Genomic DNA, 13,433 nt, shown 5'->3' on the forward strand with positions numbered 1-13,433 from the left:
ATCATAACGGCAAGAATAGAAATTCAACTTTCGACTTTTAGAGACAAAGATAATGTCAATTATCGTTAAATAAACTAAGCTCACTTTAACAATTCAAATATAATACAACCATCTTAATAAAGTAATGTGTATCAAAAGTCGACTCTCACCCCTCTCACCACATCTTAAAACAATTATGAATACATTTAATAGCCAAATTATAGGAACGATATTGAACGAGCAAAAACCATAAATAGATTACTCCACAAATAACTCAATCCATCTCACTTCTCTTTCCTCTCTACAAATCAAATTCATTCCAACTATCAAAGCATCAAAACCCCATATTTTTCTCGTTACCTCTTGTTCAATTAACAATTTTAGTCTCATCATGTTCAAACTTCTCTACCTTCTTTCGCTCTTCCTTCTATCTTATTCTTCATCATCCTCATTGCATCCATTCGTTGTTGACTCTGAAAAATTGCATCGTAATTATACTGCGATATCGGATTTTCGGTTGCTCAATAGAAGAAAATTAACAAGCTGTCCAATAAATCTAAACCCTTATATCAAACTTGAAGTCATCTCCAAATCCAAGAATAACGTCCTTTCAAATGACGAGTTCATCAATGTTACTGTTAGCGGAGTTTCAATTCCATCGTTAGATCATTGGGTTGCTGTGATCACACCATCAAATGCAAAGTACGTATGTTATCATCTCTAGTTATTATTACCGTTGAGAATGACTTGTCAAAAAATATTTACAAGTTTTAAAATGTTTAACGTGACAATTTGACCCAAACGTTATAGATTTAATATTATGACTTTTACAAATAATTTCTACCATTACAAACGTTTTTACTCTTTGATTATTGCAAATCTAAAATTTTTTTTTGAAGCTTTCTATAAAAAAAGGAAAGATTTCGGTTTTAGGAAAAAAATTATCTCTATTTCCATCTCTTTGATTTTCTATGAACTAAGTTTTTCTTGATTCCAACATTTTTCCAACAAATGCTCGTCTATTAAGGACTCAAATGTGTTGTGTTAACCTTTAAACAAGTAATGTGAGAAGATTAACACTATGGTCGTGCCACAATTACTTTTAAAATAGTGATCATTCTACGATACAACAATCGATTTGTTCGACATGACTTCGTTCTATAATTACAATAATGTACTATGTCGAATAATATTAAATATATCTCTAGATTTTTCGATCTTTTGATTGATATTAAATTGTTTTATTTGTTTATTTATTGAACAGTGTTGATGGTTGTCCAGAGAATGAAGGTCTTTATCTTCAAACGGGTGATTTAAGTAGCCTTCCTCTACTTTGTCATTATCCGGTCAAGGTAAATAAATATATACACACATAGGTAAATTTAGGAATTTTTTCACTAATAAAAAAAATGTCAAACTAATTATAGAAATAGTAAAAAAATATTGAAAAATATTGCTATCAATGTCTATTCGTGATAAAAACGGATAGAAGTCTATCATTAATTGAGGTTGATAGAAGTTTATCAGTATCTATGAGTGATAAAATTTATAGAAATCTAAAATGATTAAATTTTATTATTTTGTATAAATAATTTCCTTTATTTTTCTATTTTTGAAAATCGTCCAAAATTTAAATGATTTTGTGATTTTTTTTGTTCAAACCTTGACCTATTATAACAATTATGTTCAAATTTTATGTTACTAACTGACTTTCGATAAAATAAATAAATTGCAAATAATACGAATCATATACTCATTTAAAGAAGTCTAAACGTCCATCATTTAAAAATTTTGGAAAATTCTGACCTACAAACTTTATATAAGTTGAGCTATACTATTTTAGATAATTTAAATAATTAATATAAGATTAATGAAAGAACATGGGAATTAGCATGATTCCTATGAGTACTTTTGTCTCGAAGAGCCATAACTAACTAAATTAAAATTAGGTTCAACTAAAATAGTGATTAAAATAAATTTTTATTAGAAGAGTACAGATTAATTTTGTTTGTATATGGTTATTGAATACAAATATTCAATTTTAATCACTTCAATATTTAAAAACATTTATAAAGATTTGTAATTTTATTAAAGAACAATGTGGATGTAATAAAAAAATGAATTACAATCTTTTATCATTACTAGTATAAATAAGAGATAATATAATGTCATATAATTAAAAAAATTATGTTAAAAAAGATTAATAGAATAGAGAGAAATGGTAAAATTGAAAAGCAAATAAAAAAAGATTGCGTGGGTTCACATAAAAATTTATTAAAAAATAAAGATGGATTCTAAAATATTTAAACTCACTTTTGTTATTTTCAAAATCATTTTTATTTTTTTAAAAAAATCTACAAAGAAGTTGAATCAAATAGTGACATTCTATATTCATGTATATTATATTTTATTAAATATATAAATTTGTTAGTTCTTCATTAAATATATGCTAGTCCTTTCATTAAAAACAACATCTAACGTCATGTTGGTTCGTCAGTTTTGTATTTTCTTCTAAATTTTGACTGTTTAAAATTTTTTAATATATATTTATATATTATTAATTTCCAACTCTTTTGCATTGGACTTGCTAACAAATGTTTCATATTTTTACTTTTCAATATGTACATAAAAAAATCAGTCAATCAATTTTTGTAAAATTGTTTTATAGAGTTTCAAAAATATTTGTATATTTCTATATAGAAATGTGAGAAAAATTGAAATAAAATTAAGTTTTAAATAATCCATTTTCGGTGTATTAAAAAGTAAATATTAAATGTATTTTCGAAAATTAAAATAATTTATAAATATATGTTTTTTGAAAAGTACACTGGAAACAGGTTATTTAAAACTTAATTTTATTTCAATTTTTCTCAGATTTTTATCTAGAAATATACAAATATTTTTTAAACTTTATAAAACTATTTTAAAAAAATTTATTGAATGATTTTTTTTGTTTATGTATCTAGTGAAATAATTATATAAAAGTTTATAATAATTTTGTAATTTGTATTACTATATAACCATGCATTTAAAATTATATTAGACATTTTCAAGGGATTAGAGTCAAAATTAAGAGATTAGAATTTATTGGTCATAATTTTCAAAATATAAGGACTAAATTTGTAATTTTTATATATTATTTTAATTTCCAACTCTTATTTTTCTGAAAAAAAATCAATTTCCAACTCTTGCATTGGACCTGCTAAGAAATATTTCATAATTTTACTTTTCAATATATACATAAACAAAAAAAATCATTCAGTCAATTTTTGTAAAATAGTTTTATAAAGTTTTCAATTTTTTGTATATTTCTATATATAAATGTGAGAAAAATTGAAATAAAATTAAGTTTTAAATAATCTATATCCGGTGTACTAAAAAGTAAATATTAAATGTATTTTCAAAAATAAAAATAATTTATAAATATATATTTTTTGAAAAATACACTGGAAACAGGTTATTTAAAACTTAATTTTATTTCAATTTTTCTCGCATTTTTATCTAGAAAGATACAAATATTTTTAAACTTTATAAAACTATTTACAAAAATTGATTGAATGATTTTTGTTGTTTATGTATCTAGTGTAATAATTATATAAAAAATTATAATAATTTTGTAATTTGTATTACTTAATATGATATTATATAACCATGTATTTAAAATTATATTTATATGAAGGTTAAAATTTTTGAAAATTGTGATTAATAAATTCTAATATCTTAATTTTGACTCTAGTCCCTTGAAATGTCTAATAAATCTATAAATTACTTCAATTTTATATTTAATAGACCTTAGAATCTTAAAAATGTTAAAAACCAGACATTTTATAAGAAAAAAGGTTTTGTTTCTTAGTGAACCTTAATTTTTGTATTTTATAGCTAACAGATACACCAATTTTAAAAGATTTCTAATCAAGCCTATTAACCGCAAAGTTTAATTTAATGTCTATTATAACATATGGTTTGTAGCATTTTTTATATATGTAATGGACATATTAGATGTAAATTTGATATTTTAAGAATATATTAAATACAAGAGGTAGTATGATGTTTTTAAGAAAATGGTAAAATATAAGAGATTTAAAAAAAAAAAAAGTTTAAAATATTTATTTTTGCAAAGGACAGGCAGTGTATTTAAAGAGCGATCCAGATTACCTACGGTGTAAGAAGAGAGAGTGCAGAAAAAGAGTGGGAAACAATTGTGTAATACAAACATGTAATGCCACAGTGTCATTCCACGTCATCAACTTCAGAACTGACGTGGAAGTTGCGCTGTTTGGCGGCGGGTTTATCACTCCTTGTCTTTACCTTAGATCACAACCTCTCTCTTTCCTCAATCCTAACGCTCCATTGTACGGACATCTCTCCTTAACGGATTCAACTGCCACTTCTGTGAGTCCCCAAATATTCTCTTTTATATACTTTTATGTATTTAGATTTTAGACTGGATTCCGTTTCAAAATATTGCAATTTTATTTTGAAAATTTGAATTTTATTTTAATTTGGTCTTCAAAATTTTAAAATTAGTTAAGTTTGATTATTTTTTATTTTATTAAAATTGATTTGAAAATAAATAATAGACATTTAATTTAACATCTTGCAGATGAGATTGAGTTGGGTTAGTGGGGATAAAAATCCTCAACAAGTTCAATATGGGAAAGATGGAACATCAAAGATCTCTCAAGTTTCTACCTTTTCCCAAAATGACATGTGCAGTGAGTTTTCTCTCTCATTTGCTTATCATTTCTACGATTTAAATAATTTCTTCTTTTTTTTTTTCTCTCTTTTTTTCATTTTTAAGGAGATAATGCATACCTATTTTAATACATTAATTTTCCACAATAAGGGGAAAAGACTTTTATGCTTGATTTGTAAAACACATCATATAACAAAATAGGTAAAGAATCACTTCAATTTTAAAAAAGTGACATAAAGTTGTCGTCATATTATGTTTCTCAAGTCCGAAGTTAGTCATCGGAATTGAGCGCGTGAAGGTGGTCGTCAGAGTATGTTTATCAAAATTACTTGTACGAAGGTGGTCATTAGAATTTGTCATCGGAGGTGGTTACCAAAACCTAGAGTTGGTCGTCGGAGTTAATGCCACGAAGGTGGTTGTTGGAGTTGTCGTTGGAGGTGATTGTCAGAGTTTAAAGTTGGTTGTCAAAGTTGGCTACAAAAATGTGGTTGTCGGAGTGTGTCACTAGAGTTTAGAAAAAGTAATCGCCTACGGTGGTCAATAGGTGGAGCCATTGAAAACATTGGAGGGAGGATGAGTTGGGGTGAATTGGAGTGAGTTGATAAAAAAAATTAACTCAACTTCACCAATTTTTAAAGTTGGTGAGTCAAACGTTGAGTTGATAATTATTACTAACTCAACTCAACTCATGTTGGGGAGTCAAACACTCCCTAGAGTATTTTTTCATAAATTTTCATCTCTAGAGAAATTACGTATTGTAGAAGGATTATGACCGCATATAATCAAATCGCAACTATAATAGATTTAGAAGAATAATAATGAAGAAGAAGGGAGAGAATAACTTAGTGATTTTATACAATTTTTTTAAAAAAAATAAATTAGAGTAAAAACCACAAACCAATATAAAAATTTTACTATATAAAATAGGAATTACATCTCTTTTGCTTATAGAGGAAGAACAAATTCTCTTAGGAAAAGAAAGTGTCTCTATGATTTGACATGATCTGACAACCATGTATCCCTGACCATCAAGCAAATCTAACGATCTCAAATTGTTCTTAAACAATGTGAAAGATCTAATGATCACAAATTGGTCTTTGATAATATAAAAGATTTAATAGCCACAAATATATCTTAGATAAAGTGTAAGATTGAATGATCACATATTGACATCTAAGGAAACTTTTAGAACAACCTTGTAAAGATAATATATATTATTTAATTAACATATATATATTGTATATATTTTATACATTTAAATATCAAATGAAAATTTAAAAATTTAAAGTAAATATATATAGTGATTTGTTATATTAGAAGAAGTTACAATATTAGTTGATTTGGTAATAGATGCATCATATATTCAAAGTCCAGCAAAGGATTTTGGGTGGCATGACCCTGGATTCATTCATTCAGCAGTAATGACTCAACTTCAGCCTTCTACCACCTATTCCTACAGATATGGAAGGTATTCTTTTTAATTTTTCTTTTCTCTCTTTCTTTCTCGAAATCGATCCAAATAGATTTTCGAAGTTTCAATTTTCTATTTGAGAAGTACTTGATTGTAAAACGTACATAACATATGTCTCTAAACTTTCGTTTTTTACCTAATAAGCTCTTATACTTTTAATTTTTATCACTAATATGTCATTCACATTTTTTATAATTCACAAACTTGATAAACAAGAAATTGAAAGTTTAGGTTGTGTTTGATAATCATTTTATTTTTTATTTTTCTTCTTCAAAATAAAACTTATAAATACTATTTTTATCCACAAATTTTTATCTTACTATTCACTTTCTACTAACATTTTTCATAAATCTAGCCAAAGAAAGTAGTTTAATTTACAAATATATATATAGAGAGAGAGAGTTTTGCTAGAAATTCCACTCTTTCTTTAATAATGAGTGAAAATCATAAATAAAAAATTAGAAGAAAACAAGCATAAATTTTAAAAGTAATTCAATATATGTCAATGACTTATTAAGAATATAATGGAAGATTTAAGAATCTATTAAATATTTCTTAAAGTCTAAAGATCCAAATTTTCGACCTAACTTATACTTTTAACCTAAATTAAATAGTAATAATTGAGGTTTAACCAACCAATATTTTTTCTTTCTTTAATACAAGAAATGAGATTTAAAGTTCCGACTTTATATATAGTTAGAGAAGTTCATGCTATTACTATTGAGTTATGCTCTCACTTCAATAAATTCAAGTGAATAGTTAAATAGATTTTGAAAATAGAGATGTAAGTTCTAAATCCGCCGTAACAAAATGCATATTCGAAAACACGGACCATATGACTTAGTTTTTCTTTTTTTTTTTTCATGAAACTTGCAGTGATTCAGTAGGTTGGAGTAACCAAACAACGTTTAGGACACCGCCGGCCGGCGGCGGAGGAAATGATTTTCATTTTCTTGCATTTGGTGATATGGGAAAAGCTCCTTTAGATTCTTCTTCAGTTGAGCATTACATTCAGGTACATAACATTATTATTCTATTTGTTTAAAAAAAATATCCCATTTAGGTTCGTTTCATAATTATTTGAGTTCGGTTTGAAAAATTAATTTATGCCGTTCCATCTTTATCTTATTTTTACTTTTTCTAAAAAAAATATTTAAATTTTTAGTCCAAATCTAAAAACAAAAATAAATTTTCAAAAACATTTTTTTTAAGTTTTTAAAAATTGGATTAGTTGTTGAAACATTTTGATAGAGATGAGTAGATACATAACATAGAAATTTAAGGAAAATTTGGGTGCAACATTATAATTTTTTTTAAAAAATAAATAGTTAAAGAATTACTTTTTTTTGTATGTATAGAAAAATAGAGTATGGACTGCTGCACCTAAGTATTTCTCGAAATTTAATTAGAGGTGAAATGTAGAGTTATAAGCAGAATTTTTAAAAATCGAAATAAAAACAAAACGGTTAGCAAATGACGTCTTAGTTTTAGGTTTTTTATTTTTGAAAATTAAATTTATAAACATTACTTCTATGTGTATAAGTGTCATTGTCTTGTTATTTATTTTCTATTAATGTAATAAAAAAAAGTTAAATTTTGAAATTAAAAAAGTAATTTTCAAATATATTTTTTGAAATTCGACGTTTTATTTTAAGAAATTTGAGGATCATAATATGAAATTTAAGAGAAAATAAAGATAAATTTCAAAATAAAAAAAATACAACTGTTACCAGATGAAACCAAAGTAATTGTCAAATATAAAGATAATATTTATGTTCCTAAAATTATAATCAGATTTCAGATAAATTTTTAGAAATGAAAATTTATTTAATCTTTTTTTTCCCAACATTCTTAAAGAATCTTTTTTCTTTCCTATTTTTAAATAGAACATTTTTAAATATTATTAAAAGGATATTTAAACATAAGGAAGGAAAAATAGTGGTAAGTTTAAATTTAATTTTTTCTTTCCATTCTCTCATTTTCCTTATGGTTTATTTTACATTAACTCTATAGTCTATGTCTAATTAATTTTGATACTTTCAAAACTTGTCTGTATATATACTAAACTTCAATGGAGAGAGTTTTGTTTTTTTTAAAAAAAAAGAATTATATACGAAAAAAGTAATTATTACTCGGAATTAAACAGAGATCGTTTTAAATGTGAAATAATTAGGAATAATTTCAAATGTAGCACAATATGGGAATGTATTAGTATTAAAAGTAGAATAATAATTTTAGTGGGGGTAATAGGCAGGGTCAATCTCTGTGGTGCAAGGGATGAAAGAGGAAGTAGAATCTGGAAAAGTAGATGCAGTGTTTCACATTGGAGATATAAGCTATGCAACTGGTTTCTTAGTTGAATGGGATTTCTTTCTTCATCTTATTAATCCCATTGCTTCTCGTCTTCCTTACATGACTGCCATTGGCAACCATGAGAGGTATTAATACTCATCCTCATTTCTATTTTGTTGTATCATTGATGAACTACCCCTTCTGAATTTAGTCTTTTAAACTTTCAAAAGTTATATTTACGGTTTTGCATTTCTAATTTTGAAAGTAATTATCAATGTTAGTGAACTATATAATCAAACAATGACTCAAATTGACAGGAATTCTAAAGCCAAATAATTACCAATCAAAATATCTAATAAGAAATTAAGGGATTGAGAAAGACTGTGATTAAGGTTGAGGCGCATTAAAATATCCTTAATTAACGTTTTTAAAATAAAATAAAATTAATTAGTTAAGATAACAAAATAAAATAAAATAAAAAATCTACAACAATAAAGACTTGTGTTAGAATCATAATGATCACAATCTTATGAAAATACCATATTCTTACTAGGGCTAGTTACAAATTTAAATTTGTAACTTTTTTATTTGTGTTTAATAGATCTTTTAAACGTGTATTTATTTATATATTTTTTCCTAATATGTCATAAACCTTTAGAAAAGTATATGTATAATAGGGTTAACAACTTTTTCAATTTTGTGAGAATATAGGATATCCAACTATTCGAATGCCTTTTGAATATGTTATTTGTATTCGTATTTCTTTTTTTTTTTGGGCATAAGATTTAGAGAAATGTCATATGTAAACCTTTTAACACTATTAGCATCTCTATAATTAATCTTCCTCTACTCATGGACGAATTTAATACACTATTAATAAACCACGTAAATCTTTCTATCGATCTTCACTGTTTTACATTTTCTCGTTTTCTTTATTTATCAATTTCATAATGCTAACAAATAATTAATCTATGAAACAAAACTTACAAGTTAGTATCTGAGATTACTTGTTATAATTATTGTAATATTTTTGGTAAGTATTAATTTTATAATTTGAAGTTGATTAAAAGTTTTAAGAGTATATATATATATATGTAGGGATTATGTTGAATCAGGATCAGTATATAAACTAACAGATTCAGGAGGAGAATGTGGAGTTCCTTATGAAACATATTTTCAAATGCCAATTTCTAATAAAGATAAGCCTTGGTATTCTATTGAAATTGCTTCTGTTCACTTCACTCTCATTTCTACTGAGCATAATTTCTCTATCAATTCACCACAGGTAATTTCCTCCATACAAACTCTTTTTTTCACTTCTCGTACTTTTAAAATGTTCGTTTTAATCTTTATATTTTCAACTTTAATTCATTTTAATCATTATATAGTTAAAAAGTTACCATTTTGATCCTTTAAAAATGAAATAACCATAATTAACTGTTGCTGTAAAATGAAAAATACAAATTCAATAATTTACAAGTGTCTCTCTTGCATGTGTTTTCTTCCTTAACGTGAATGTTTCATTTCAATTAATCATTTTTTTCTTTTTTTTTCTTTTTTTTTTTTTGGTCTTTTTAACAGTTTGAATGGATGAAAAATGACATGGCATCTGTTAATAGGTCAAGAACACCATGGCTCATATTTATCGGGTAAGTTTTTATAAATTTAGAGATTTCTATAAGGGGTGTCAAGATTAAAGTATATATATCATTATTAAATGTTTAATATTATTCTTACAAAAAAGGTTATTTCATTATATGCCTTATTAAAGAAAAAAAACTAATGAAATTATATTTACATATATTTTCAATAATAAGCCAAATAATAATTTATGTAAGAAAAATGTTATTTTTTAAAAGGGAAATTGTTTAGATCCTTTTGAGTAGGAACGAGTGAAATTAGTATCTTAAGTTAAATGTTCAAATATACCTATCTTGTACATAGGTTGGTCACTATAATTTAGAGTATAAAATTTTTATTTTTAAATTTCGAGTTTAGTTTTTGTTCAGTGTATTTCAAATGTTAGATATTTTAACTCTTAAATTTTGAGTTAAATTTTTATTTTATCATAAATTTTTAGATTTTATAGTTTTATCATTGCTTCTATTAATGTTAACTTTCAATTAATTAACTAATTCAAAATAATTATGATTTGAATTTTTTTATTAATTTAAATCGTGATTGAAAATTAATAAAAACGAAGCTAGTTATAATTAATTCAATTGTTTTTAAGTTAGTTAATAGAAAAGTAACACAAAGGATTTAAAATGGGCATTACCGAAAATTCTATAGAGAAAGTATAAAATCTTAAAGCCTATGTACTAAATGGAAACTACAAGAAAAAAAAAAAACTCAAGGGTCAAAATGTAATATAATATTTTAAAACTAAAGGACCAAATGAAAATCAAACTCAAATCTACTCGTGAATAAAAGTGTAACGTTAATTTTGAAACTCTCATAAATCAAATGAATATCATATTCATAACTTAGAGAATAATCTAATAATACATATTTTAATTTATTATAGGCTTTAGATTTTACATTTCAACTTATTTGTTATGTTTTGTGTACTTTCTCTTACGATGGAATAAAAAAGTTTATTTATCTTTATGTCGATATTATATTGAATCCATTAAAATGTAGAAATATCGACTAAAATATTGATATGATGAAAGAAATTGAATACCATGGTCATGATTATATTGTGAAAATTTCTTAGACGTTTGTTAATGTTATGTAAATGTAGGCATAGACCCATGTACTCTTCAGTACGGGGATTTCCACCTAGTGTTGATCCTGCCTTCGTCAATGAAGTAGAACCACTTCTACTAAAAAATAAGGTAAATTTGAAAATTTAGTAACTAAGTAGACATAAACTTCAAAAGTTGAGAGAAAACTTATACGTTAAGATGAATATTAATGCAGGTTGATTTGGCTTTGTTTGGGCATGTTCATAACTATGAGAGAACATGTTCTGTGTTTAAAGACAATTGCAAAGCAATACCTTCCAAAGATGCAAATGGGATTGATATTTATGATCATAACAACTATACTGCTCCTGTTCATGCAATCATAGGCATGGCTGGATTCGAGCTTGATCAATTTCCCCTCGTTAATGTACTCGAAATCTCTCTCTCGTTTCCGACTATTTTAATAAAAACGTGTTTGGTAGTAGTGATTTTGAAGTTATTAATATTACCTTTCTAATTACCTTTAAACTAATGTTTTGGATTCCAATGTTTTCGTAAAGTTTTAATGGTTCGAAAAAGAATGTTGTCGAGTGATTTTGAATATAAATAAAACCGTCTTTTAACTATTTTAAAATTACTAATGGGAAACATGTTTAGATTTTTCTGAAATTAGTCGAACGTTTTTAAAATAGCTTTTTGAGAATGAGAACTAATTAAACTTGTATTTCTAAACAAGTATACTTTTGAAAATATAATTTTAGCCATTTTTAAATTCTTCTTCTTTTTCCTTTGTTATATTCAACTTACTTCATATATATTGCAGATAAAGAGATGGAGTTTGGCTAGGGTTTCTAAGTTTGGTTATTTGAGAGGACATGCAACAAAAAATGAGTTAAGTTTAGAGGTTAGTATGATATATTAATTTAAGAATTTCAATCACTTATATTTCTTAAATTTCAGTCAATAATCCTAAAAGCTTTTCTAATAGTTGGACTTTCTTTAGTTAGATAAATTGAAGGATTATTAAACATTAATAAAATATTAACTTGTAGAAAATAATATTTTCAAGTGTCATGTCATTATTTTGTTATTCAATTACACAACAAAATAGTTGTGGAAAGCCGTTCATTATTTTTTAAAAAATAATAATAAATTGAGATGGAAATGGGCAAAATGGAAAATAATAAATATAAGATAAAAAAAATATATTGTTCTTACGTGTTTTTATAGTAATACAATTTTTTGCCAAATCAAGTGATAAAAGATGTTAAGAAAATGTCTAACCTAGATAAAATATCTATACTTCTCATTAATTAATTTTGTAGTTTAATTTCTTGTTTAATTTCTTATGCAGATGGTGAATGCTGACACAAGAGAAGTAGAGGATAGTTTCAAGATTATAAAAAGCTCAAATTCCACAGCCAAAACATGAACTTTTATCATCACTAATCTAGAATAAATAATCAAGTTCATATATCTTAGTATGATCTTTAGCCAAAACTATTTGATACCTTAAATAAAAAAGTTGTTAACTAGACTAAATTAATTAATCAAGTATATGAATGGTTTTGTTTGATTGGAAGATTGTACTCGTAGATTGATGACTAATATTGTTGGGATAAATACTATATCTTTTGGAACAATTATCCCCTCTCGTGCCAATCTAATAGAATACTAATCAACTATAAAGAACACAAACAATTTTAACGTAGAAAAATCCTTCAATGTAAGGAGTACATAAAAAACCACAGATCAAAGTCAAAATCTTCACTATAATCAACAATGGGTACTTACAAGTTCTCTCTAGTCACAATCAGAGACATACACAATATATATCTCAAGATTAACAAGCTTGGCAACATACAACAACAATAAAGAAGACGAAACTAGAAAGATCTCACTATAATTGACAAACAACTATCCACTGGAAATCCGATTATACATAGCTCCAAACGAAATCTCCAACGTCCAAATTGAAGACTTTCATACCAAGAATAGGCTGTCAAAATTTTAGCTCGATCAGACTACTGATCGACCCTCAAACAATTGAAAAATGGTGATGAACGAAAGGTTCATTTTCTCTTAATTTATCTTTACTGATGTCACTTTCTCTCTCTTTGGTTTGCGTGTCTCTCACAAAAACAACCAGTGGCTATTAAGGTTTTAAATAAAACATAATTTGCCCAATTTAATGGGCCTCAAATGTTGGGTCATTACATGTGAAATAAATCCAACAAATCTCCCCCTTTTTTCATCATGTGGAGAAACTTGTTATTCCCGCAATGGAATGACAAAACTCAAACTT

At 25.6% G+C, this 13,433-nt stretch overlaps 1 protein-coding gene across 1 annotated transcript; it reads left to right on the top strand.

Annotated features, from left to right (window-relative positions):
• Positions 1-246: 246 nt before the first annotated feature.
• LOC120068084 (probable inactive purple acid phosphatase 27) lies at positions 247-12,738 on the top strand. Its single transcript, XM_039019778.1, has 13 exons — positions 247-681; positions 1,244-1,331; positions 4,105-4,371; positions 4,583-4,694; positions 6,026-6,143; positions 7,023-7,161; positions 8,397-8,584; positions 9,537-9,723; positions 10,020-10,087; positions 11,185-11,278; positions 11,364-11,555; positions 11,952-12,032; positions 12,483-12,738. Exons 1-13 carry the CDS (start codon positions 371-373, stop codon positions 12,558-12,560), a joined length of 1,923 nt encoding a protein of 640 aa, XP_038875706.1. The 5' UTR covers positions 247-370; the 3' UTR covers positions 12,561-12,738.
• The last annotated feature ends 695 nt before the right edge of the window (positions 12,739-13,433 follow it).

This window comes from Benincasa hispida, chromosome 12 (genome assembly GCF_009727055.1).
Source record: "Benincasa hispida cultivar B227 chromosome 12, ASM972705v1, whole genome shotgun sequence".
NCBI lineage: Eukaryota > Viridiplantae > Streptophyta > Magnoliopsida > Cucurbitales > Cucurbitaceae > Benincasa > Benincasa hispida.